The 23,979-nt window shown below is 44.0% G+C and overlaps 1 protein-coding gene across 1 annotated transcript in view; it reads right to left on the reverse strand.

Annotated features, from left to right (window-relative positions):
* Positions 1-12,781: 12,781 nt before the first annotated feature.
* Positions 12,782-23,979, reverse strand: part of LOC309543601 (pancreatic secretory granule membrane major glycoprotein GP2-like) — a gene marked incomplete at its 5' end in the record, with an annotated part of 43,807 nt that continues 32,609 nt past the window's right edge. The window contains 6 exons of the mRNA XM_082276059.1: positions 12,782-12,934; positions 14,786-14,824; positions 17,159-17,222; positions 19,629-19,785; positions 21,619-21,864; positions 23,425-23,579. Coding sequence (XP_082132185.1) covers positions 12,873-12,934; positions 14,786-14,824; positions 17,159-17,222; positions 19,629-19,785; positions 21,619-21,864; positions 23,425-23,579 — 723 coding nt within the window. The 3' untranslated portion in view covers positions 12,782-12,872. The remainder of the gene's footprint in view (positions 12,935-14,785; positions 14,825-17,158; positions 17,223-19,628; positions 19,786-21,618; positions 21,865-23,424; positions 23,580-23,979) is intronic.

The raw sequence follows: 23,979 nt of genomic DNA on the forward strand, positions 1-23,979 counted from the left end.
ACAACCAAGGAAACTTAGACCTTTGTGGTGTGTAAATGTGCTTTACTATGCAAAAACAATCTGTACATACAAAACTATTACAATATTTAGGAGCATAATACAAGACTAGCAGATACAGATAAAGATAAAGATAAAGCAAATATACTTAACTAAAAGAAGTGTGCAGCCATGGAGTCTCATTCCAATGCACATGGCTCAGGGAAGTCAGGTTTAGCTTCTTGCTTCATGGATGTTCCTGTGTGAGACTGACTTCTTGCAGTATTGAGCAGTCATTTAGACTTGTGATTAAGGAATATACCATCCCCCCAAACCAACACCATTTGTTCTGAGGACAAAAGGGCTGTTTATCCATTGTACAGTGACTTTGAAGGGGGGGGGGTTAGGCTTGGCCAAACTTCTTTTCCAAATCTTTACAAAAGAAAGGTATCATTTAGTGAGCCACTGTTAAATATGCACAACACTCCACCCCTTGGCCCACAAATGACATAATGCCTCCAACTTTACATAAAGACATCTAATAATTCTCCCACCCCCTGGTTTATCTTAAATAAAACACAATGGGGGAACTAACTAAAATACAACCCCCTCCTATAACTATGAAGGTATTTCAGTCTTTGGCTAAGAGTTCATTAGAAAAGTCCAATCTAAGGTTCTTTAGAAAACAAGTCCAGGCTTGTAATACATCAAAAGGCCTTGCTCTCCATAGCTCTTGCGGTCTTCCATCATTCTGTCCATCATGTAACCACTTTCTCTGGTCTTTCTATGGATCAAATCGGAGACAGCCTGTGGACTGGAAAACAAAGCGGATTATCTGTTCCTTCTAATAATACATATACAGTAGATCCCGGCCCTTCAGCTACAATCTCTCCTCTAACTGACTTCTTGCCTGGATCTCTGACCAACACTTTTCCACCTGCCTGTATCCACTTCTGACCCTCCCAAAGAACATCAATAGGGAGGAGAGGAAATATACTGATATTTCCTAGAAGATCACTGCTGTTTATTTTGGAAGGTTTGATATTATAGAGCCTCAGTTTCCACTCTTGCTGGGAAGTATCCACTAACCAATCAGAGTCCCAGCCACTGTCCTGAAGCTCATCTGCCAATGCAAATATAACTTCAAACCTTCCTGCCAGATTCCCTCTCATTCCTAGATAGGCTTCAGCTTCAGATACGTCACTCTTGGTTTCTATGTCATGGGAAGCAGTAACTTGGTACCTGTTAAACCCTGTTCTTTCAGGAAACTTGTGTAAATACTGAACTCTGCACTCTAACTGTGGAATCTGCACCCCAGCCCCAACCATCCTTTCATATGGTGTGCTTTTGGCTAGTGGCCTAGAATTTAACAACATGACTGCCTGTGTGAGGACCTGATCCCACCCCCTTAGTGTACGTGTGGGTGTAAGTTTGCGTATCTGGTCCTTCAATAGCCCATTGTATCTTTCAATCAAACCAGCTGCCTGTGGATGGTATGGGATGTGGCACAACCAGTACACTCCAGAATCTTTGGCCCATTGCTGTACTGTTGATCCGGTGAAGTGTGAGCCATTATCACTTTGGACTTGTTTGGGACAGCCATACGCAACAACAATTTTCTGTAGCAGTTGAAGTGTTGCGGCTTGATCTGCACGTTTGCAAGGATGAACAAACAAAAGTCCTGAATTGGTGTCCACTGCAGTGCAACAATACCTCAGTCCATTGTTTCCCTGGGGCAGGGGACCGATGAAGTCAATCTGCCAAATCTCTGCAGGCCTCTCTCCCCTCTTAATCGACCTGGTGGAGTACTTTTGCAATGGCCATTGTCGCACTTCTCCACATACTGTACAGTTGCCTATTACAGTCCTTATCATGTCCATTGATATGGGCAATCCTCTTTGCTGTGCCCATTCATATGTGGCTTTCTGCCCCAAATGTCCAGATTGTTTGTGGGCCCAGTTGGCCAAGTTCATCAAGACAGGATCAATTGGCACAACTGCATTCACCTTGGCAATTTCGTCTGCCACTCTGTTATAGTTCTCAAAGTCTGGGACCAGGGGCACATGTGCATCAACATGCCCCACTTTTATGGTGCGGGAGTGAGCTTCCTTCCAGATGAAGTCCCAGACTTCCTTGCCTCCCCACACCACCTTTCCATGAATCAACCATTCATTGGACTTCCACATGGGCATCCAAGTTGTCAGTCCTTTAAAGACCGCCCAGCTGTCAGTGTAGATAGTGACATGGGAAGAAAGATCCTCCTGAAGAGTCATCACTACAGTTTTCAACTCTGCATACTGACTGGACCCTCCAATTCCGGTCTCCTGCAGGACTGTGTCTGTACTCGGGTTGTAGGCTGCTGCTGTCCATTTATGACCAGACGAGGTGACTATGGCTGAACCATCAGTGAACCATGCTGACTCCTTCATCTTATCTGACAGAGACTCAAAGGGTGGAGCCTCGTGAATGGGGGATGACTGCAGCACAGGAATTTCTTCTTCTGTATGGGTGCTGGTAAAAGTGACAAGCCCAGCCAACTGTTTTGAAATGTCTCTGACATCCCCAGCTGCAATACCCCCTCTTTCTTGAAGGCACCACTTCCATTTCATCAGTGTTTGGTTCTGGGCTACAGCTGCCCTAGTGGTCAGTTCATCATCTCTCACCCATCCTGCTATTGGCAATGCAGTATGGATGGTGACTGTGTCCTTTCCTGTAATGGTCTCTACGTGTTGAAGTGCTGTGTAGGCCCCAAACAGGTACTTCTCTAGGGGTGTGTATCTCTTCTGTGCCCCTGTAAGTTGTTTGGACCAAAAGTCCCTTCTTTTCATTTGGCTGCCACAGACTCCAAGATATTGTACCATCCTGCTCAACTACATCCAGCTGAAATGGTACTCCTTGTCTCACAGGTCCCAATCCTTGATGCTGCAAAATGGCTTCTTTAGCAGCCAGGAATGCGGTCCGCTGCTCTGAACCCCATGTGAACTCAGTCTTTTTTCTTGTGACATTGTATATAGGCCTCAGAATCAGTCCAAGATGTGGGATGAATGATCTCCAGAATCCCACAACTCCAATGAACTTCTGCGCCTCCTTTTTGGTAGTAGGTGGCAACAATGCCTGGATAGTTTGCACAACTGTCTCTGGAATTTTCCTCTGTGGCCCAGTCCACATCATTCCCAGGAATTTCACCTCTGTGGCAGGTCCTTGGACTTTGTCTCTGTTGATAGCCCACCCTCTGTTCTCCATGTGCTGTATCAGCAGGTGCAGTGCTTCAGTTACATCTTCCTTTGTTCCAGAGATCATGATGTCATCAATGTAGTGAAACACAGCGACTTTCAGATTTAGGGTGCTTAAATCTTGGGCAAGCAGTCCATGACAAATCGTTGGAGAATGAAGGTATCCTTGAGGAAGGACAGTGAAAGTGTACTGGCAGCCATTCCACACAAAGGAAAACTGGTTCTGACACTCTGGGTCTATTGGAATCGAAAAGAAAGCATTAGCCAGGTCTATCACAGCATGATATTCTCCTGCCTCTTTAGCAATTTTCTCAATGATTGAGATCATATCAGGTACAGCTGACTTTAATGGAGGTGCCACTTTGTTTAGACCTCTGTAATCCACAGTCATTCTATATGTCCCATCAGGTTTCTTTACTGGGAACACCGGAGATGAGAATGGACTTACAGCAGGTCTAAGGATCCCTACTCTTAACAGTTCATGAATAGTCTCCCCAATTTCTTTGTGGCCTCCAGGAAGTCTGTATTGCTTGAGACAGACTGGCTTCTCTGGTGGAGGAATAAAGACAGGGGTCCATTTTGCATGACCTCTGACCACAGCCTTCACCGCCCTGACCAGATACGTTTTATCAGGATACCCGAATGTGAATGTACCTTGTTCAGTCTGAATAGACTGACCTTGAAGTACATCCATCCCAAGAATATTTTCAGGTAACTCTGATACCAAAACATTTGTCCAAAATCCTGGTCCCTTGCCAATAGCCGATTTCACCCGTGTCCTAACTGCTGGTGTGGTTTGCCCTCCCAAACCTTCTACATAAATCACTTCTCCTTTGTGATGGGAAGGATCTCCTTGCAAAAGTGTAACTTCAGCTCCAGTATCCACTAAAGCCATGACATGTGTAGGAGGAGACGACTTCCCCCACCATACAGTGACAGGTGCATATGGGCGTCGGTCTCCTGCTGTCACTGTTATTATTGCTATTACAGGAGACCCACCTTCCCTTCATAAAGGATAAGGAACCTCCCAATCCCCTTTTCTAATTCTCTCTAACTCCTCCCCAGGATAAAGGGATTTGGGTTTGGGTTCATGTTCAGTTTTGGGAATGGGTTTGGGACTAACAGGAGGGGTCTGTTCGGTTGTCTCTAAATGTAGGCTGATGTTATCTTCACTAGGAGTAGTGTTTCTAACCCTGACAGTTTTCCCCACTAAATGTTTCCACCGCTTCAAAATTTCTGCAGTAGAGATGCCATCTATCTCACTTTTAGGTACTCCTGCCTTTAAAAGGTCCACCCACATTTGTTTCCTAGAGATAACTAGCCTGGTTTTCTCTTCACCTCCTGTCTTCTCTCCCACATTCCCTTTCTTCTCTTTAAAAGTCCTTTTCAGCCTGTTCTCTGCCTGTCTGACCTTATCTACTGCCCTGACAGGTTTTGTTTTAGTCTCCTCTAGCTCCCCCAACTGGCTTAAAAGGGTTGTTGCTTCATGAATTTTGCTGTTTAAACCCAGGCCTCCCAGCAAAGACAATAAAGGAGCCCTGAGATTAAATGGTGCAGACTTCATTAGCTTAGAGCGCAGAGCAGACGTGAAGGGTTCCATATCTGGACCCATCCATTCTGGAAATGTATTTAATCTGGTTATACAACCCATCTCACGTAACCTGGAAATACCTTCTCCTAATGTTCTCCACGAGTAGGTATTTTCCAGGTCACTAGGATTAGCGTATACTCGGACTATACCATCTCTCACGAGGTCTAAGAGTGAAAAATTCACACTAAACTCTCGGGCTTTTCGCATGGCCTGACGCAATTGTGGATCATGGGTTAACACTCCCAAAGCCACTGCTTCCTTGCCTGACAAAACAACACTGTCCGCCCCTTCATCCCACAAACGTAAGAGCCAACTCAATAGGGGTTCCCCAGACCTTTGTTTGTATTGTTTTGCCAGCTCATGGAGTTCAGTTTGTGTAAACTCCCTGACTTCTTCAAATTCAACATCTCTGGGATTGCGATAATGCACCTCCCCATCTGCCATATCCTCTCTATCATGTTGCCTTTTCCTATGCTTAGTAATGAGAGGTCTGGCACACTTTTTCTTTCCCATTGGATGATCATCATCAGAAACATCAAACACTATCTCCTCATCCTCACTATCATTGAAGGAGACATCCTCACAATCCCAGTTTTGGGATGTGACAATGGCACGTACCCTGGCTTTACTAACAGGTTTACGTCCCTTTCTTTTCCTTAAGGCATTAATTGATTTGGTCATGAGGGCTGCACACCGCTCTTGCAAATCATCAGCCCGACTAGCAGTTGAACGCACACACTCTGAAGCAACTGCTAGCTGGTCTTTCAATAACTTAACTTCTGCCTCTGCCTTCTCCCTTCTCTGTGATTCTGTATAGAGAGCATGAAGAAAATACCAGCCCACTGTGGAAACTGTCCTCTTCTCTGCTTTACTTAAATCCAACCCCTTAAGGCTAAAATCTACAAAATTATCTGAGACTTTATCACCCCAAGTTTTATTCAAAGGAGAAGCATACTTTGCAAATTCTTTAGCAAGAGACTCCCACTCATTGTCTCTGGCCCAGATAGGTAAACTGCACATTTCCTTCTGGACACCAGAAACCTCTGCAGCCTTGCTTTTCCTAAACAGCTTACGCAACATTTTTTACCTAGCACAAGCTACACAACACACCACAGAAAACAAACAGGTCTGTTTCAGTTGAATTTATAGCGCAAATCGCAGACGAGCCCCCAAATGTTTTGCGTGTGTTTCTAGCGTGGTTACTTTGCGGTACAACCAAGGAAACTTAGACCTTTGTGGTGTGTAAATGTGCTTTACTATGCAAAAACAATCTGTACATACAAAACTATTACAATATTTAGGAGCATAATACAAGACTAGCAGATACAGATAAAGATAAAGCAAATATACTTAACTAAAAGAAATATGCAGCCATGGAGTCTCATTCCAATGCACATGGCTCAGGGAAGTCAGGTTTAGCTTCTTGCTTCATGGATGTTCCTGTGTGAGACTGACTTCTTGCAGCTTTGAGCAGTCATTTAGACTTGTGATTAAGGAATATACCATCCCCCCAAACCAACACCATTTGTTCTGAGGACAAAAGGGCTGTTTATCCATTGTACAGTGACTTTGAAGGGGGGGGGGTTAGGCTTGGCCAAACTTCCTTTCCAAATCTTTACAAAAGAAAGGTATCATTTAGTGAGCCACTGTTAAATATGCACAACAGGGGCCTAGTGTGCTTCTGTACGTGTGAGATACATACACTTTTTTTGATCATATTTCCTATTCCGCTATTCAATAAAAACCTTTGGGGATCAATTAAATTGCGGGATAGTTTGTGTTGGTACGTGTGAGATCCACCTTTCCAAGTTTTTGGGGTTCATCTCATACTTCTGAAGATTTGAGGGTGCTGCCTGTTCCAAACTCCTCCTACTCCTCATCCAGCCTTTTAGGGGTACAAACAATAGTAATTGGGGCCTAGTGTGCTTCTGTACGTGTGAGATACATACACTTTTTTTGATCATATTTCCTATTCCGCTATTCAATAAAAACCTTTGGGGATCAATTAAATTGAGGGATACTTTGTGTTGGTACGTGTGAGATCCACCTTTCCAAGTTTTTGGGGTTCATCTCATACTTCTGAAGATTTGAGGGTGCTGCTTGTTCCAAACTCCTCCTACTCCTCATCCTGCCTTTAGGGGTACAAACAATAGTAATTGGAGCCTAGTGTGCTTCTGTACGTGTGAGATACATACACTTTTTTTGATCATATTTTCTATTCCGCTATTTAATCAAAACCTTTGGGTATAAACAATTAAATTGCGGGATAGTCTGTGTCGGTACGTGTGAGATACACCTTTCCAATTTTTGGGGCGCATCTAATACTGCCGAGGATTTGAGGGTGCTTCAGTCTGCCTCCTGCCTGTTTCGAACTCCTCCTACTCCTCATCCTGCCTTTAGGGTACAAAAAATTGTAATCGGGGCCTAGATTGTGTTTGTACGTGTGAGATACACAGTTTTGTAAAATTTGTCCTATTCCGCTATTCAATATACACCCTGTTTGAGTGTAAAAAATTAAATTGCGGGATAGTCTGTAACGGTACATGTGAGATACACCTTTTTAAATTTGTTTGGCGCATCTCCTTCTACCGCCGAGGATTGCAGGGCGCTTCAGTTTGGCTCCTGTTCCCAACTCCTCCTACTCCTCTTCCTCATCCTGCCTTTAGGGTACAAAAAATTGTAATCGGGGCCTAGTTGGTGTTTGTACGTGTGAGATACACCGTTTTGTAAAATTTGTCCTATTCCGCTATTCAATATACACCCTTTTGGAGTGTAAGAAAATTAAATTACGGCATAGTCTGTATCGGTACGTGTGAGATACACCTTTTAAATTTGTTTGGCGCATCTCCTTCCACCGCCAAGGATTGCAGGGCGCTTCAGTTTGCCTCCTGTTCCCAACTCCTAATACTCCTCTTCCTCATCCTCCCTTTAGGGTACAAAAAATTTTAATCGGGCCTAGTCTGTGTTTGTACGTGTGAGATACACCGTTTTTTTATCCTTTTTCCTATTCCGGTATTCAATATACACCCTTTTGGGGTAAAAAACATTAAATTGCGGCATAGTTTGCATATTTGACTGTCAGATACACCCGTGCAATACTGTTGTTGTTTTGTTCCGCTATTCAATAAACACCTTTCTAGGGCAAGATCATAAATTACAGAAATATGAGGAGACCGTCAAATAGGGGCCGTGGCCTGGGTCGTGGTGCTGCTGGTAGAACTCCTGTTGCAAGGAGAAGACGTGGTCGATCTGTGCCAGCTACACACACAAGTGAAACACCTTCCACAAGTGTGAGTAGGCGACAGAACCTGCAGCAGTATTTGGTAGGGCATAATGCGCCTCTAGACGTGATGAGGCCTGAAGAAGTACAGGCGATAGTAGATTGGGTTGCTGACAGTGCCTCCAGTTCCTTCACCTTGTCTCCCACCCAGTCTACTGCAGAAAGGTCAGAGTTGGCACCTGCAGCCAATGTCCAACCGTCTTTCACCTCACCCCCTTGGAAATCAGGCAAGCAGTCTGAGCCCCAATCCATACAGCAGTCTCTTGTTCTTTTTGAGGACTCTGTCAGCAGGGTTTCCCAGGGCCATCCACCTAGCCCTGCCCCAGAAGTTGAAGAGATTGAGTGTAGCGATGCCCAACCACTTATTTCTCAAGATGAGTACATGCAAGGACCATCGCAGCACGTCTCCGATGATGACGAAACGCAGGTGCCAACTGCTGCGGCGTTCAGCATTGTGGAGACCGACAAGGAGGGCAGGGGTGAAGACTGGGTGGAAGATGATGTGGAGGACGATGAGGTCCTCGACCCCACATGGAATGAACGTCATGCAGGTGACCTGAGTAGTTTGGAGGAAGAGGCGGTGGTCGCACAGAGCCACCAGCACAGCAGAAGAGGGAGCAGGGTGCAGAAGCGGAGCGGCCGTGCCCTAGACACTACGCCCGCTACTGCCCAACGCAGCAAGGGAACGAGCGCACCAAAGTCAGCTCAAAGGAGTTCTCTAGCGTGGAAGTTCTTTAGAAAATGTGCTGATGACAGGACACGAGTGGTTTGCACCCTGTGCAATCAGAGCCTGAAGCGGGGCATAAACCTTCTCAACCTGAGCACAACCTGCATGATCAGGCATCTAAGTGCAAAGCACGAGCTGCAGTGGAGTAGACACCTTCAAAACCAAGAAACGTCTCTGGCTCATCCTGCTTCCTCTTCTGCTGCAGTCTCGGCCGCTCCAGCCACATCTGTAGTGATACCGGCACCTGCCACCCTGCAAACAGAGGATCTGTCAGCAACACCACCACCTGGGTCACCAACCATCTCCACAATGTCCCGTGGAAGCGTTAAGCTTTCCATCTCCCAAACACTTGAGAGGAAGAGGAAGTACCCCCCTATCCACCCGCGATCCCTGGCCCTGAATGCCAGCATTTCAAAATTCTTGGCCTTTGAAATGCTGTCATTCCGTCTGGTGGAGACGCACAGTTTTAAAAACCTTATGTCGGTGGCTGTCCCACAGTACGTCGTGCCCAGCCGCCACTACTTTTCCAGACAAGCCATCCCTTCCCTGCACAACCAAGTGGGGGAAAAAATCAGGTGTGCACTGCGCAACGCCATCTCTGGCAAGGTCCACCTAACTACCGATACGTGGACCAGTAAGCACGGTCAGGGGCGTTATATCTCCCCAACGGCACACTGGGTAAATGCAGTGGCGGATGGGCCTGAGGCGGATAGCAATTTGGCGCATGTCCTTCCACCACCGAGGATTGCAGGGCGCTTCAGTTTGCCTCCTGTTCCTAACTCCTCCTACTCCGCTTCCTTATCCTCTACCGCCTCCTCATCCGGACAGCGTAACACCTTCACCACCAACTTCAGCACGGCCAGGGGTAAACGATAGCAGGCAGTTTTAAAACTTGCCTGTTTGGGGGACAAACCACACACCGCGCAGGAGTTGTGGAGGAGCATGGAACAGCAGACAAATGAGTGGTTGCTGCCAGCGAGCCTCAAGCCCGGCCTGGTGGTGTGCGATATCCGGCGAAATCTCATAGCAGCTCTGGGCCTAGCCGGTTTGACGCACATCCCTTGCCTGGCGCATGTGCTGAATTTGGTGGTGCAGAGGTTCCTTAAAAACTACCCCGATATGTCAGAGCTGCTGCAGAAAGTGCGGGCCGTCTGTGCGCACTTTCGGCGTTCTCACCCTGCTGCTGTTCGCCTGTCAGCGCTGCAGCGTAACTTCGGCCTTCCCGCTCACCGCCTCATATGTGACGTGCCCACAAGGTGGAACTCCACCTTGCACATGCTGCAAAGACTGTGCGAGCAGCAGCAGGCCATAGTGGAGTTTCAGCTGCAGCACGCACGCGTGAGTCGCTCTGCGGAACAGCACCACTTCACCACCAATAACTGGGCCTCCATGAGAGACCTGTGTGCCTTGTTGCGCTGTTTTGAGTACTCCACCAACATGGCCAGTGCCGATGACGCCGTTCTCAGCTTAACTATCCCACTTCTATGCCTCCTTGAAAAAATAATTCGGGCGATGATGGAAGAGGATGTGGCACAGGATGAGGAGGAGGAGGAGGATGAAGAGGTAACATTTCCAAGGCTTTCAGGGCAGTCATTCACAAGGGGCTCCGAGGGTGGGTTCCTGCACACACAAACGCCAGGGACACAATTGTCCAGCAGGGGCACAGTTCTGGAGGATGAGGAGGATGAGGAGGAGGAGCTGGAGGAGGAGATGGAACCATGTTCACAGCAGGGTGGCACCCAGGCCAGCTCATGGCCATCACTGGTGCGTGGCTGGGGGGCTACAGAGGACACGGACGATACACCTCCCACAGAGGACAGCCTTTCGTTGCCTCTGGGCAGCCTGGCACACATGAGCGATTACATGCTGCAGTGTCTCCACAACGACCGCCGAGTTGCCCACATTCTAACTTGTGCTGATTACTGGGTGGCCACGCTGCTGGATCCCCGTTACAAGGACAATGTACCGTCCTTAATTCACTCACTGGAGCGTGATCGCAAGATGCGCGAGTACAAGCGCACGCTGGTAGACGCGATGCTGCTGGCATTCCCACCTGACAGCGGGGCCACAGTGGAAGCACAAGGCAGAGGAGGAGGAGGAGGAGGAGGAAGAGGTCGCCAACGCAACCAGGGCACCACCAGCACCTCAGAAGGCAGGGTTAGCATGGCCGAAATGTGGAAAAGCTTTGTCAGCACGCCACAACAAACAGCAGCACCAGCAGCTCATATGGAACGTCTTAGCAGGAGGCAGCATTTCACCAACATGGTGGAGCAGTATGTGTGCACACGCCTAGACGTACTGAATGAGGGGTCTGCCCCCTTCAACTTCTGGGTCTCCAAGTTGGGCACATGGCCTGAGCTTGCCCTTTACGCCTTGCAGGTGCTGGCGTGCCCTGCAGCCAGTGTATTATCTGAACGGGTATTTAGCACGGCTGGGGGCGTTATCACAGACAAGCGCAGCCGCCTGTCCAGAGACAATGTGGACAAGCTCACGTCTATTAAAATTAACCATGCTTGGATCCCACGGGACTTTTCCGTACCTTGTGCAGAATAGCGATGGATACCGACCTTACCCAGCCATTGTTCCATTTTTGCTCTTTTTCACTCTTTTGGGGTGTACCCTCATTTAAAATTTGTGAAAAGAAGCTGTGTTGGCTACCTCGTCCTCCTCAGGGCCAGATTAACGTAGGGGCTATTGGAGCTGCAGCTCCAGGCCCCTACCTTTATATAGGCCCCGGGTTGGCCATATTCACTGTTACCGCTCTTCTGTCACTTGTAAACACAGAAGTCTGGCTTCTATGCTCGCTTCCCCAGGCAGCTCCCTCAGAACCTCCCCACACAGCACGAAGGCCGGACAAGGAGGGACAGTTGCCGATGCATGGATGTGTTTATGGGCTTCAGAGACAGCATCCCACGTGGAATTAGGCATGCATGGCTGCACCCTTCCTCCTCTGGGTGCATGCCAAGGCACGGCCCTTAAGGCCCTTCAAAAACCTCAGCACCAAGCCCATGATGTTCTTAATCCCGCCCTGGTCCTCCTCCACCGCCGCTTCCACCTACACCGCCCATAGGTGTGCGCAGCCTATTGCATTATATTATATTAAATACACATGCATGTGTTTGCCTACATGTACATGGCCCGATACATTACTCTCCCTGCTGGCAAAGAGAAATAGAGCAGAGCAGGTCCGAGGGAGATCTTTCCCATCTCCTCACTGGCAAACAGAGCGATAATGCTATGTGCCCTAGGTGATTAGGGTGTGCCCAGGTACACCCGGCACACCCTGTGCACACGCCTATGACACCGCCACATCCACCACCACCTCAACCTCCCTCCTACTCCATACGGGCCTCGTCCTTCAGAGATGAAGAACATTGTTTTATTTTTCTGTTTTTTTTTTTTTTGTTGTTTTAAGTTATTTCCCTATCCACATTTGTTTGCAGAGCACTTGCCATGCTCTTAACTATGTTTTGCTGCCATTTGCAGCAGTCTAGCCCTTTCCATTGGGGTTTTAGAGCCATTTTAGTGCCTGAAAGTTCGGGTCCCCATATACTTCAATGGGGTTCGGTGTCCGGGAAAAGTTCGTTAAAAGTCCGGGACACGGACCCGGACTTTTTTTTAAAGTTCGGCCGAACCCGCCGAACACGGACATCCAGGTGTCCGCTCAACTCTATTTAGGAGCTGAATTTGTAAGAACCTCCCAGTCTACAGGTAACCCAAGGGTGCTAAAACAGACTTGCTAAATTAAGGTTTAGGTCTATAATGAATTTTGCTATTCAGCATCCATACTGCTGCACTGCTTTGTATGATATCTTCACAGATCTACTGAATGTACACCCAACACATGCTAATACTGATGGTAGATCTTTATTTTTGTTTAAATACAAGACAACCTTTTTAGCTCCTGGCTTAGACAGTAGAATAGACAGACCCCTCATTAAAGGAAGACATACCATACAAATATCACAGTCCAGTACAGAAAATAAATAATCAAGTTGATTTGCCTTAAGATTTAATCAAGTATATATGTAGTGTTTGACCACAAAGTGATGATTTCAGATCTTTTTAGAAGAACTTAACAAACACAATAGCTAGTTGAATTCCAGCCAGCAGAGCCCAGGATGCAGCTAGAGAGAATAAAAAAAGAAAATGTTTTAGGGTACCAAAAAAATGCCTTAATGTCTTAAACTATATGTGTCTTTAGTATCATACATGGCTTTTTTATTGGAGGGACTAGAATACAACTATACTATAATCTTTATTTCATTTCAGGAAGACTGTAAGAAACACTACGTCCTATAAACTGGAATAGGATGTACCCATGCTGCAGGAGCAACCTCCCATCCACGTTTATGGGACATTAGTGCGCAGAAATGGGCACCCCGCCACTGGATTTTACTGGCCAGGTAGCAGATGGTACAGAGGCCACTGGAGGTAAGGTAATATAGTGGATTGAATTGAGGAGGGCAACAGAGAGGGGGACTAGGGGACTTTTTTTTAAATACAAACTTGTATTTTAGTCCTATTGGTAGGGGTCCTTCCATTCAATTATTATTTAGGGCAGTAAGAAAAAGTGAGGGAAAGTCCCTATACGTTGTCACTAGAACAGGTTTCCCCATTGGGAACATTTCCTTCATGTCCTCATTTGGTTACAGCCATAGGAAAATCAATGTGTTTCCAAGAACATCCAATCCATTTCTCAGAGTCCACAATTCCCCAAACAGGTTTCAAAACAGCAGATTGGGAAGGTGCAGATACTGTTGCTGGTATTAATAATTACTTCCTCTATGAAATACCTCTATGAAAGGACATTGACAATGACAGAAAAATAGTAGCTGCCAATGCTGTCCTCATTATTATTATACAGGATTTATATAGCGCCAACAGTTTGCGCAGCACTGTCCTCATCTGAAAATGTTGGTTTCTGGCTGCCCTGCTGATCCTCTGTCTTTAATATATTGAGTTGGAACATACTTGTTCTGACTAGGTAACTCCAGAATCTGAAGCCAGAGGATCAGCACGTCAGCCAAGAAACTAAAATTTTCAGGAGGTCACCAATAGGCTACAACTAATAGACTAAACCATTTCTTTCTGGTTTTCTGTGACGTTTTTTTTTTTCCCCAATTAAAACGAATTGGAAAGATTTTTAAAATAATTTAAAGTTGACTGGACATTGTTGTTTTATAAAAGAAATAACATTGTCCTTAAAGTAGAACTGTAGGCAAAACTTTTTTTTTGTCAATTTTTTGTGCCATATGTCCCCCATCCCAGATATTTCCCTTCACTTCCAATCCTATAGCCAAACAGGAAGTGAGAGGAAATCCCTGCAAATTAAGGGAATTCCTTGGGGACCCCCAGATCACCAGAACTAGTGTCCAGAAATCGGAAGATTTCCCCTCCATTACTTTTCTGGGGAAAACCCAACATTTGGGATTTTCTTTTTACTTTCACTTTCAATGATAATGGTAAACAGGACAAATAGAGAGGGTGAATCTCCTTAATGGGGGCATAGACTGTAATAAAAACTGACAGGGGATCTAATCCCTCTGCATTCTATTTAAAACTAAAAAAGAAAGTTTTGCCTTTTAGTTATACTTTATTATAAGCTGTATTGTTGCACTGCTTCCTGCTTTTGCTTTACAGGCATCAGAAAAAATAAAAACCCTTACAGTGGGATCCCTCTGTTCTGCAAGAGTTACGTTTAGATAGGTTTGTTAGGTTAGGTTATGTCATATTGAAATGCAAGAGCTGATAATGAATTACTGGAATAAAAATAGATCCCAGCAATACCCCATCTATCATTTTCTCTAAGAATTCAGATGATAAATGACTACCGGTAACTAAGTTGGGTAACAGCACCATATATACCAAAGGATTCTATGTGGCAGAGCTGCAGGGATGGCCTTGTCAGACTAAGCTATCAGTTAATTCTTCTATGCTGAATTATCGCAAATATCTTCATCATCTGTAAATCTTACCTGTATGCTTTCCAGCGCTGTCCGCATAGTTCACATTATCTGCATGAAATACAAAACAATAATTAATGGAATGCTAAAGAAATGTTAACTAATATTATTCAATGTCAAAACCAATAAGTGAAATACTGAACCAGGATAAGTCAATGTAGTTGAATAAAGTGTCTGGAAAGGTAGAAAGATATTTTAGTCTCCAATAAAGTAGGGAAGTGTTGGACCCTTTATCACGTTTGTATGGCTGTCTGTGTCCCTGCTGGGGTAATTCCCTTCTCTGTTTGTCCTGCTGATCATTGTCAGAGACAGAAAGTGAGGGGAAACCCTAAAAGTTTTAGCTGTCACAACTAGAGGTGAGGAAATATCCTCCCATGGGGCAACAACTCTAGTATAGGAATTCCATTCACTCTGGGGAGATTTACTGACATTTTCTTTTGTGTCTCCAGGACAGGAAATTAAAAGAAGTCTTCCCAGTGGGACATAGGCAGAACAAAATAACCGGATATGGGTTTTTAAAGTGGTTCTAAAGTTTGAAGGGTTTTTACCTTCATGCATCCTTTGTATGAAGGTAAAAAACGTTCAGTGTGCAACTCCCCCCGCAGCCCCCCTGAATACTTACCCAAGCCCAATCTTGATCCAGTGATGTGCACGAGAACAATCGTGGTGTCTCACACTCCGCCAGCACTTGGTGACGTCACACACACTCTCTCCTACCAACGCGTTTCTCCAAAATTGGCGTCATCTGTTATTGGAGGGCTTGGAAAACCCTCCAATCCCAGATGACATCAGTTGTGGGGAAACGCGTCGGTAGGAGAGAGTGTGTGAGACGTCACCAAGTGCTGGCAGAGTGTGAGACACTGCAGGCCATAACGTTTGTGTGAAGCTCGTTTTTCAATACTTTGGTGAAAATGAATAGGATTGTTTTTTAAATCTATTTTTTAAGCTGTATTGAGATTCTCCTTGCTTGTTTTATATGGAAACTTCTGATGAGCAACTGAAGGAAGACTGAGAATTTTTTAATGCCATTTGTTTATATGGAGTAAACATTCCAGGATGCATATGTGGTATTGATAAAACACATTGTTGGATGGATTGCAGGCTTGTTTGATCCCTGTAGTTTAGGATCCACATTGTGGGGTTAGCGGCCAACTTTTCAAAGGTGCACCTTTGAGCACCCTGCACTTTGAAAATCTGCTGCACATCAAGCACTTATTTCACAGAATATGTAGCAAATAGACTATTAATTATTGCACATCATTGCATATTTTCCAGATTAGGATTTGAAGTTGGTGAGCTTTTTGCACTTTTTATTTAGCTCTATGTCTGCACTTTATTATTGTTAAAGTGATATGTGTGGTTCATGCAAATTTTCACATTGTTTTTACACATTTTGCTTATGAATTTGAATAATATCTAGGATTTAGAGGGACAGCTCACTATTTTTTGTAAGATTTGCTTTTTCGCTCAGTTTATAGTCTGCAGCAGTCCCTATAGGGCAGTGATGGCGAGCCATGGCACCCCAGATGTTTTGAAGCGACATTCCCCATGATGCTCCTGCACTCTGCAGTGTAGTTGAGCATTATGGAAAATATAGTTCCAAAACATCTGGGGTGCCAAGGTTCGCCATCACTGCTATTGGGGGTATATAATCAGACCCCACTTAGGGTGTACCGAGCGCAGGATTACTTTTTGGTTTACCACATGGAGAAATGAGACAGACCATAGAGATGAATCACACATAAAGAAAGATGAAGGTGAAGAAAGTTAAACTCTAAGACCAGTGCGTTAGCTTGTGCAAGTATGAACAGTGGAAAATTCTCTGGGCTTTGCGCATCAATGTCTTCTTATAAGGGAAGTTCATGCCTATGCTTTTTGCTACTGTGTGGGAAGGGGGTGTAAAGAAAAGTCCTTTTTTCTGCATGTTGTGGTTTTCTGAGAAAAATGCACCTTCCATTGGGATAAATGGTAACGCATATCAAACTCATCAAAACGCATGTAAAATTGTGCCTAAAACATACTGCATTAAACACACAGAGGTGTGAATGAAGCCTAAGAAGAGGAATTATTTTTCTACAGCCCCAAACTGATTCAAACCTGTAGGGCAAGTCTTGTTCTGATAGTAAAAGTAACTAGAGTTCTTAACAAGAACTCATTGATACATATGACCCTTTGAGTGCTGAAAGATGGACATTGGTGAAGACACTGTGGGGTCGTTTTACTATAGATGTTATTGTCACTCTTGCTGACAAACACCCATATATGTGCAGGGAATATAAAAAATAGGAAGAATAAATTAAAAGATTATGTATTATAATGATGATAATATCATGACAAATATTTAACATTTCTGTACATATGTATATGATAGTTACTGTGACATACCATCAATGCTTAGGCCAATCTTGACTTCATTAGTAGCTGTGTTGAAGGATTTAGCAGCACCGCACTGTGGAGAACAAGCACAAAAGTCATAAACTGTTGACTGGATGATATTTTAATTGTAAATAGCAAATCATGCTGAGTTTCTCGATTTTTATTAAAGAAAATGCATATGTAACTACCAGTACCAGGATCTATTCATACATGCATATGGGCATGGTTTTCAAAACCTAAAATTTTAGGATTGGAAAAATACATTCATACGTGTGTGTGAATACATGCCGGTGCCGGTGCGGGTGCGGGTACACACGGCTTTTTCTGTTTTGCATTACTGTAGGCCAGTGATGGCGAACCTTGGCACCCCCGATCTTTTGGAACTACATTTCCCATAAAGCTCAACTACACTGCAGCATGCATGAGCATCATGGGAAATGTAGTTCCAAAAACATCTGGGGTGCCAAGGTTTGCCATTACTGCTGTAGGCAGATAAGTTTAAGCCCAACTCCAGGTTGCTTTTAAAGTGGTTGTAAAGTCAGAGGGTTTTTTTTTAACCCTACTGCATTATAACCTTCTGCATGCAGCTCCTCCCACAGCCCCCCTAAATACATACCCGAGCCCAATCTCGATCCAGTGATGTGCACAAGAGTTGAGGATCTTTCTCTTCTTATTGGCTCCTATACAGCAGCAGGAGCCATTGGCTCCCACTGCTGTCAATCAGAGCCAGTGAGGAGGGAGCTGGGGTGGGGCCTAGCCTGGCTCTGTGTGTCTTATGGACACACAAAGCAGGGTTTGGGAGCGCGCACTCACTACTAACCCCATAGAAAGCAGCTTGCTGTGAGGGCACTCAGCGTGGGGGCGGGGGGGGGGGTGGAGCCAGGAGTGCTGGTAGGGGCCCCAAGTAGAGGAGGATTGGGCTGCTTTATGCAAAATTTACAGGGTCCCCCATGCATTTTATGGGTAAACCCTCATTTGGCTAGGTGGGAAAGTACAAATACTTTATTCCTCTATCCATGGCAACCACTTCATTCTTCCGCTGTCTGGACACTCCCAAATATAGGTGGGACCCCCCCCCCTTCCTCCCATACAATGCAGGACTGCTGGTTCTGCATTGTATGTGATCACAGCAGAGAGGTGCAACTGGCCAGGCAGCAAAGTGAAGCAGCTTTGGATGGAGAGAAGGAAGCCTGTGGGAGCGAAGAAAAAGTATTAACTATTCCTTTCCCCTCTAGTCAAATGAGCATTTAACCCATGCCGTGTGTGGGTGACCCCACTGTGTGGGTAAATTTAACATCAGCCCAGAGTGGGGCTTTAGGTTATATGAGAGTACTGTACTGTATTTTAAAGGAAATTTTTCATGAAAGATTATGAGGCTGCCACGGCAAAACCTTTCGTTTGGGAATGCTAGTCCCCTGGCTGTCATCCTGATGCTTTGGCTACAATGCTTTCTGAGTTGCTAACCTGCAACAAGTGGATGCTTTTCTGACACTCATTTACAGCATTTATGTTTATTTAAAAGAACTTAAAGCAGTATTAAACCCAAAAGCAAATATTTATTATATTGACGCTTACCAATTTTGATGTGGCATCTGCCTTTTTTTCTTTTCTTTTTATCTGCTGATCTGGCCAGTAAGTCTGTTGTTTTTCAAAAGAACAAGCTCTCCCACAGATGTATCAGTTACAGGGATGAGATAAACCATTTACCACTGACAGGTGTGCTTACAATTATCAGTTTTTATTTATTCATGCAAAACCTTTATCCCGAAAGGGGGAAAAACAGTTTTCTGTAACTGATTAAAAGGTATTAGCCAGAGTTTGGCTTCAATTTGTTAGTCAATCTAACACTCCACCAAGACTGAAAATGATGCTGTCCAAATGTGCCCCCTGTTCTCCTTCATCCAGAGTGGGGTCACTCTAATACAGGAGGTGTGTTGCTGGCCTGATTACCAGGTGAAAACAGAGGGGGAAAAAAGCCAATAAAAAAGGAAAACTAATGCAGTCACCCACATCTAATTATTGGTAAGCTGCAATAGATTACATTTTTGGTTTTGGGTTTAATACTTTTTTAATCAGATATAGCCAGGCAGCTAGAATTTTCAGGAGGCGGCCAGCAATGTCAACCCCCATACCTCTCTAATGGCAAAAATCACTTTTCCCGGTGGCCAATGACAGTAGTAGACAAATACACAGGTAGTGAAGATCTGACAACCAGTCATAAGAGGCAACTGCTGGATCCCTTAACATGAAAGGTACATTGTGGAAAAACAAACTGCAGACACCCCTAGCACTGGCTTTTTAGGAAGGAATAATAGCTTTGTTTCCCACAATGATCATCAGCCATAGTGTATGCAGGTTGCTCCTAGCCAGTAGATAATCTATACTCTCATCCAATGCCTTTGGGCACCTTGAGTAAAGCTTCATTGCTGCCATACAACCTCAGTCTCTTTTCAGAGAAAATGTATTATAGATCACTTACCTTGGAACATGTTTGATTGGTCTTGTCACACAAACGTACATCACAGAAAAGGTAAACATTGGGCTGATTTTGAAACTGGAATGAGCTTATGCTGTAAGATGCTTCTAATGCTTTGCTATTTTCTAACACAGTTGTGGAAACAGTTTCCTGGACACAGCTGTAAGTAAATAAGAAAAAATAATAATTTTTTGGATTTTTGCCTTGGTTTTAAATCAGTGATGATCTTAGTAAAGCATTTCTTTGCCTTTGATAGAGTTTGCCACATTTGACTTTAAAGGAAATATACAATCATGGAGCACTTTATTAGTGTGCTATGTATACTATGCTTTTAATAACTTTTTGATTGTGCCTTAATTTTAAATCAGCAATGATCTTAGTGAACAATTTCATTTTTTTTACTTTAAAATAAATATGCAATCATGGAGCACTTTATTAGTGTGCTATGTATACAGCATACAGGCTCAGGTCCTATTTACCTATACCCCTTTATGCCCTTCCCTCTGTTAGAGCAGTGTGGCCTCACCTTCCTTGCAAAGCACTATGTACGGCTACCCACGCCTTGCCTCTAGTTGCACTGTCCAGGGGTGCCTCGAGTTTTTCACAATCCTAGCAACACCCCTGATGCCCTGACTTGTGTTGTGCCTCCTGCTGGTCTGACATTATTCACAATCAGCACAAGGAGACCGGCAGAGAACACACAGCAGGTCCTACGATGTGATGGCGCACTTCCAGACGCAAATGCAAAATGAATGCCAAGACAAGCGCTTCGGTAGCAGGTTCCTAGCTGAATAAGGTGATGGATTGCGCACATCAGGTGGGGATTGGTCACAGTTTGTCATCTTGGCGCTGGATAACCTTGTCCCTTGAACCTTGCATTGGGTACTATAGGCATGCTAACACATGTTGTGTTGAGGCAGCCCATTTTTTTTCAATGGGCAGTCAACGCACCTCATCACACATAAAATTGGACCTGGGCGTTTTTTTTGGCAACACAATGCACCAGTGTGTTACTGTGCATTGCAGTATGCTGAACTGCAGCTCCGCTGCCTCAGTGCTTTGGGGTGTTATTCAAAATGGATGGCACCACAACGCACTTATCGGGACATAAATAATTTTCGCTTTCCTCTGGATCATCTGCGGGTATAGGATTGTGTATATGGGATTGTGTGGTTGAGTTTTCTTTTTTTTTTTTTGTTTTTTATTGGTTGAGCAAGATGGACTTGTGTGTTTTTTTTTTTTTTAACCTGACTAACTATGTAAATCATTTTATTTTTGGCAATATAAAACAGTTCTCCAGTCAAGGGCAAAAATTGATTTTATGGGTGGCTATCTTTCTAAAGCTGCAATGTAGATTAAGGCACATTGCGATTCATTCCACCAAGATTTTCTGTAAAATGTTGCTTCTACAAGTGGAGGAGATAACACTGGTCTAAAGCCTAGTACATACAATCAGAAAATCTGGCAAAAAATACAATTTTTGGAGCGACTGTATGATAATCTGACTGTTTGTACACAGCTTTCAAGAGCCATTCACAACAGTTCGTCTGAAATTATCCGAAAGGACAAACAAACATTTTCATTTAATTAGTACATTATTTGTCTGGAAAAAAAATTGAAAGAGCAAGACCACACATGCCCTAAAACAAAAGAATACATTACAACTCATTACATCACTTCCAAAATTGTATTCTGTCGTATGAGAATTTCCATAACTTTAGTAACCTCTTCATTTTTGATACAAGACTAGCATGCAAATAAAAAAAAAACCCCAAAAAAAACCCCCCCAAAAAAACACACAAAAAACCAGATAATTCGTCCGATATTCTCATCGTGTGTATGAGGCACCACTTTTACTGATTCCAGCTAAATCAGGAAAATATGTGCAAGGTTCATTTTAACTTCTTTTGTATTTAGCACTCTGTGCTGTGTGAGTTTCAATGTCTTTACATTTTCATTCATCTTTATGGTTGCATAAGAATTGTAAACTTACCCGTCTTTTATAAGATAAAAAGCATTTGCATCAAGACGATCATCTGTAGGACTTGCAACACATGACTCTATCCGGAGAACGTATTGATTTCCATCAGCGCCTGTCACAAATATTCCCACATAGATGATTGATCCAACAGCCACGTTTTCATTATTTTCATATACTTCTGTAAATGATGGATTTTTATAAGCAGCCATGGTAACGGGATATGATCCATTCCCATTGACTCCAGACAGGAATACCGTTCTGAGAAAACAAACAGACGCTCAGGTAAGAAAACCAATAACAATTTAAATAACAATTTATTTATTGATACTGTAGGTAGCAATAGCTTTCAATTTCCACCTAAAAAGTTACATTTTAATGCATTAGAAAAAGCAAGAGAAAGTTTAAGGCCGGTTTCTGAGGCCAAACTGCAGCGCAGGTGTACCTGTGGTTTTCATGCGGTTAATTCATGGTTTCCTATAGACTTTCTCATAAGTTGTGGGTTTACTGAAAGAACACGAAAGATGATGTATGCAGGACTTTTGGTGCACTGTCAGAAAATGCTACAAAATACGTTTAACCTAATAGAAAATCTATGGGAAACCATGGGTTAACAGCACAAAAAATGTGGGTACACCCACTGTGTGGCCAGACTGCAGCAGTATGAAACCGGCCTTCCAATGCAGTAAAGTGATATGGTTTGAGAGTATTTAGTGTGATGTGTGTGTATGTGTGTATTAGGGATTGACCGATTATCGGCAATGCCGATATATCGAGGTCCGATATGCACTTTCCCCAATATATCATAATCGGCCCCTGAGGTTACCGATATTGCCGATAATTAGGGAAAGTGCATGTACTGGGGTGATGCCTGCAGCTAGAGGCATCACCCCATTCCCGGTGTCAATAGCCGACGGTCGGCTGACCTGTAATGACAACCGATGCGGCTGAGAAGCCGCTCGGCTGTCATCACAAGGAGCGGGGGGGGACGTCTCCCCCCTCCCATCGCCTTCCGCGGCTCGCCCGGATCTCCTGTCCCACCAGGAGACCCGGGCATCCTACCTTCCGAAGAGAAGACCCGGGTCTCCATGTAAAAGACCCAGAAGTCATGACATCACTTCCAGGTACTCGGCGCCGAATTAAAAAAAATGACAGCATTCAAAACAGCCAAACTTGGCGTTTTGAATGCTTTTCAGTGCCGAGGAAGGGTTTGGGGTCTTTTAGACCCCCAGATCCCTCCACAAAGAGTACCTTTAGAAAATATCAGCCGATACCGATATCTGATGACCAAAATATCGGTATCGGCATTAAAAAAACGATATTGGTTGATCACTAGTGTGTGTGTGTGTGTGTGTGTGTGTGTGTGTGTGTGTGTGTGTGTGTGTGTATATATATATATATATATTTTACATTATACAGTATAATACAGTATGATAGACAATATAAAGAGGTAAAAACAGTTACCTATGCACATAAACATGCATGTCCCCCCCCAAAAAAACCCACAACTGCAAGAAAAACTCCAAAATTATTGCAATATTTTCCCTTGCTTTCTGTCACTCAAAGGGCCCTTTCACGATACATTGCTGTTTTGATAAGCTGTGTTTACTATGCTTCAGTTATGCTGTGCTCCATACATGGATATGGAAAAACACCTTAGATTCACAAAATTCAGTGCTGCATGTACTGAGCATTTATGTTGAATTACTATAAATATCATAAATTAGTTAATGGAAATGAGAGGTTAGTGAAGGAGAAAGAACAGATATGATAGTAATAATTTACACAACCAACTCTCTAGGACTTCGATTTTTTTCTTACTGTTGGGTTATATTTCCAGGCAGTTTCAGAACTGTTTGCATATTCCGTTCATATCCACAACTGAAGTTAAAGCTGATGTTATTTGTTGTGATGATTGGTTTATCCAGGATTCCAATGTAAATAGTGTTGGAAACATAGATATTGGAGTCATCACCCTGTAGATGGAGTCCAGAGATTAGCAGTGAAAAAAAAAACAGATTTAAAATATAGACGGGTCACTTGCTAAGCTCACTCTACCTAGTGGAAAATAAGTCTGTCAATCATTGAACCTAAGGCCGCATACACACAGATAATCAGATAATAAAATTGATTGATCGTATGATAATCTGATCGTTAGTACACAGCTTTTAACAGCCGATCACGACAGTTCGTCCAACAATAGCCGAAGGGACAAACCCGAAAACTTTTCTCGTACGATAGCCTAACGAATGACAATCTTTTAATCAGTACAGTATGCGCCCGCTAAAAATTGATAGACAAAGACCACGCATGATCGAAAACACGAAAATAACCTGGAAGGAGATAAGAGAATGTAAACAATGTTTTTAAGGACAT

Source organism: Pelophylax lessonae (genome assembly GCF_965119305.1).
Source record: "Pelophylax lessonae genome assembly, contig: HAP1_SCAFFOLD_262, whole genome shotgun sequence".
NCBI lineage: Eukaryota > Metazoa > Chordata > Amphibia > Anura > Ranidae > Pelophylax > Pelophylax lessonae.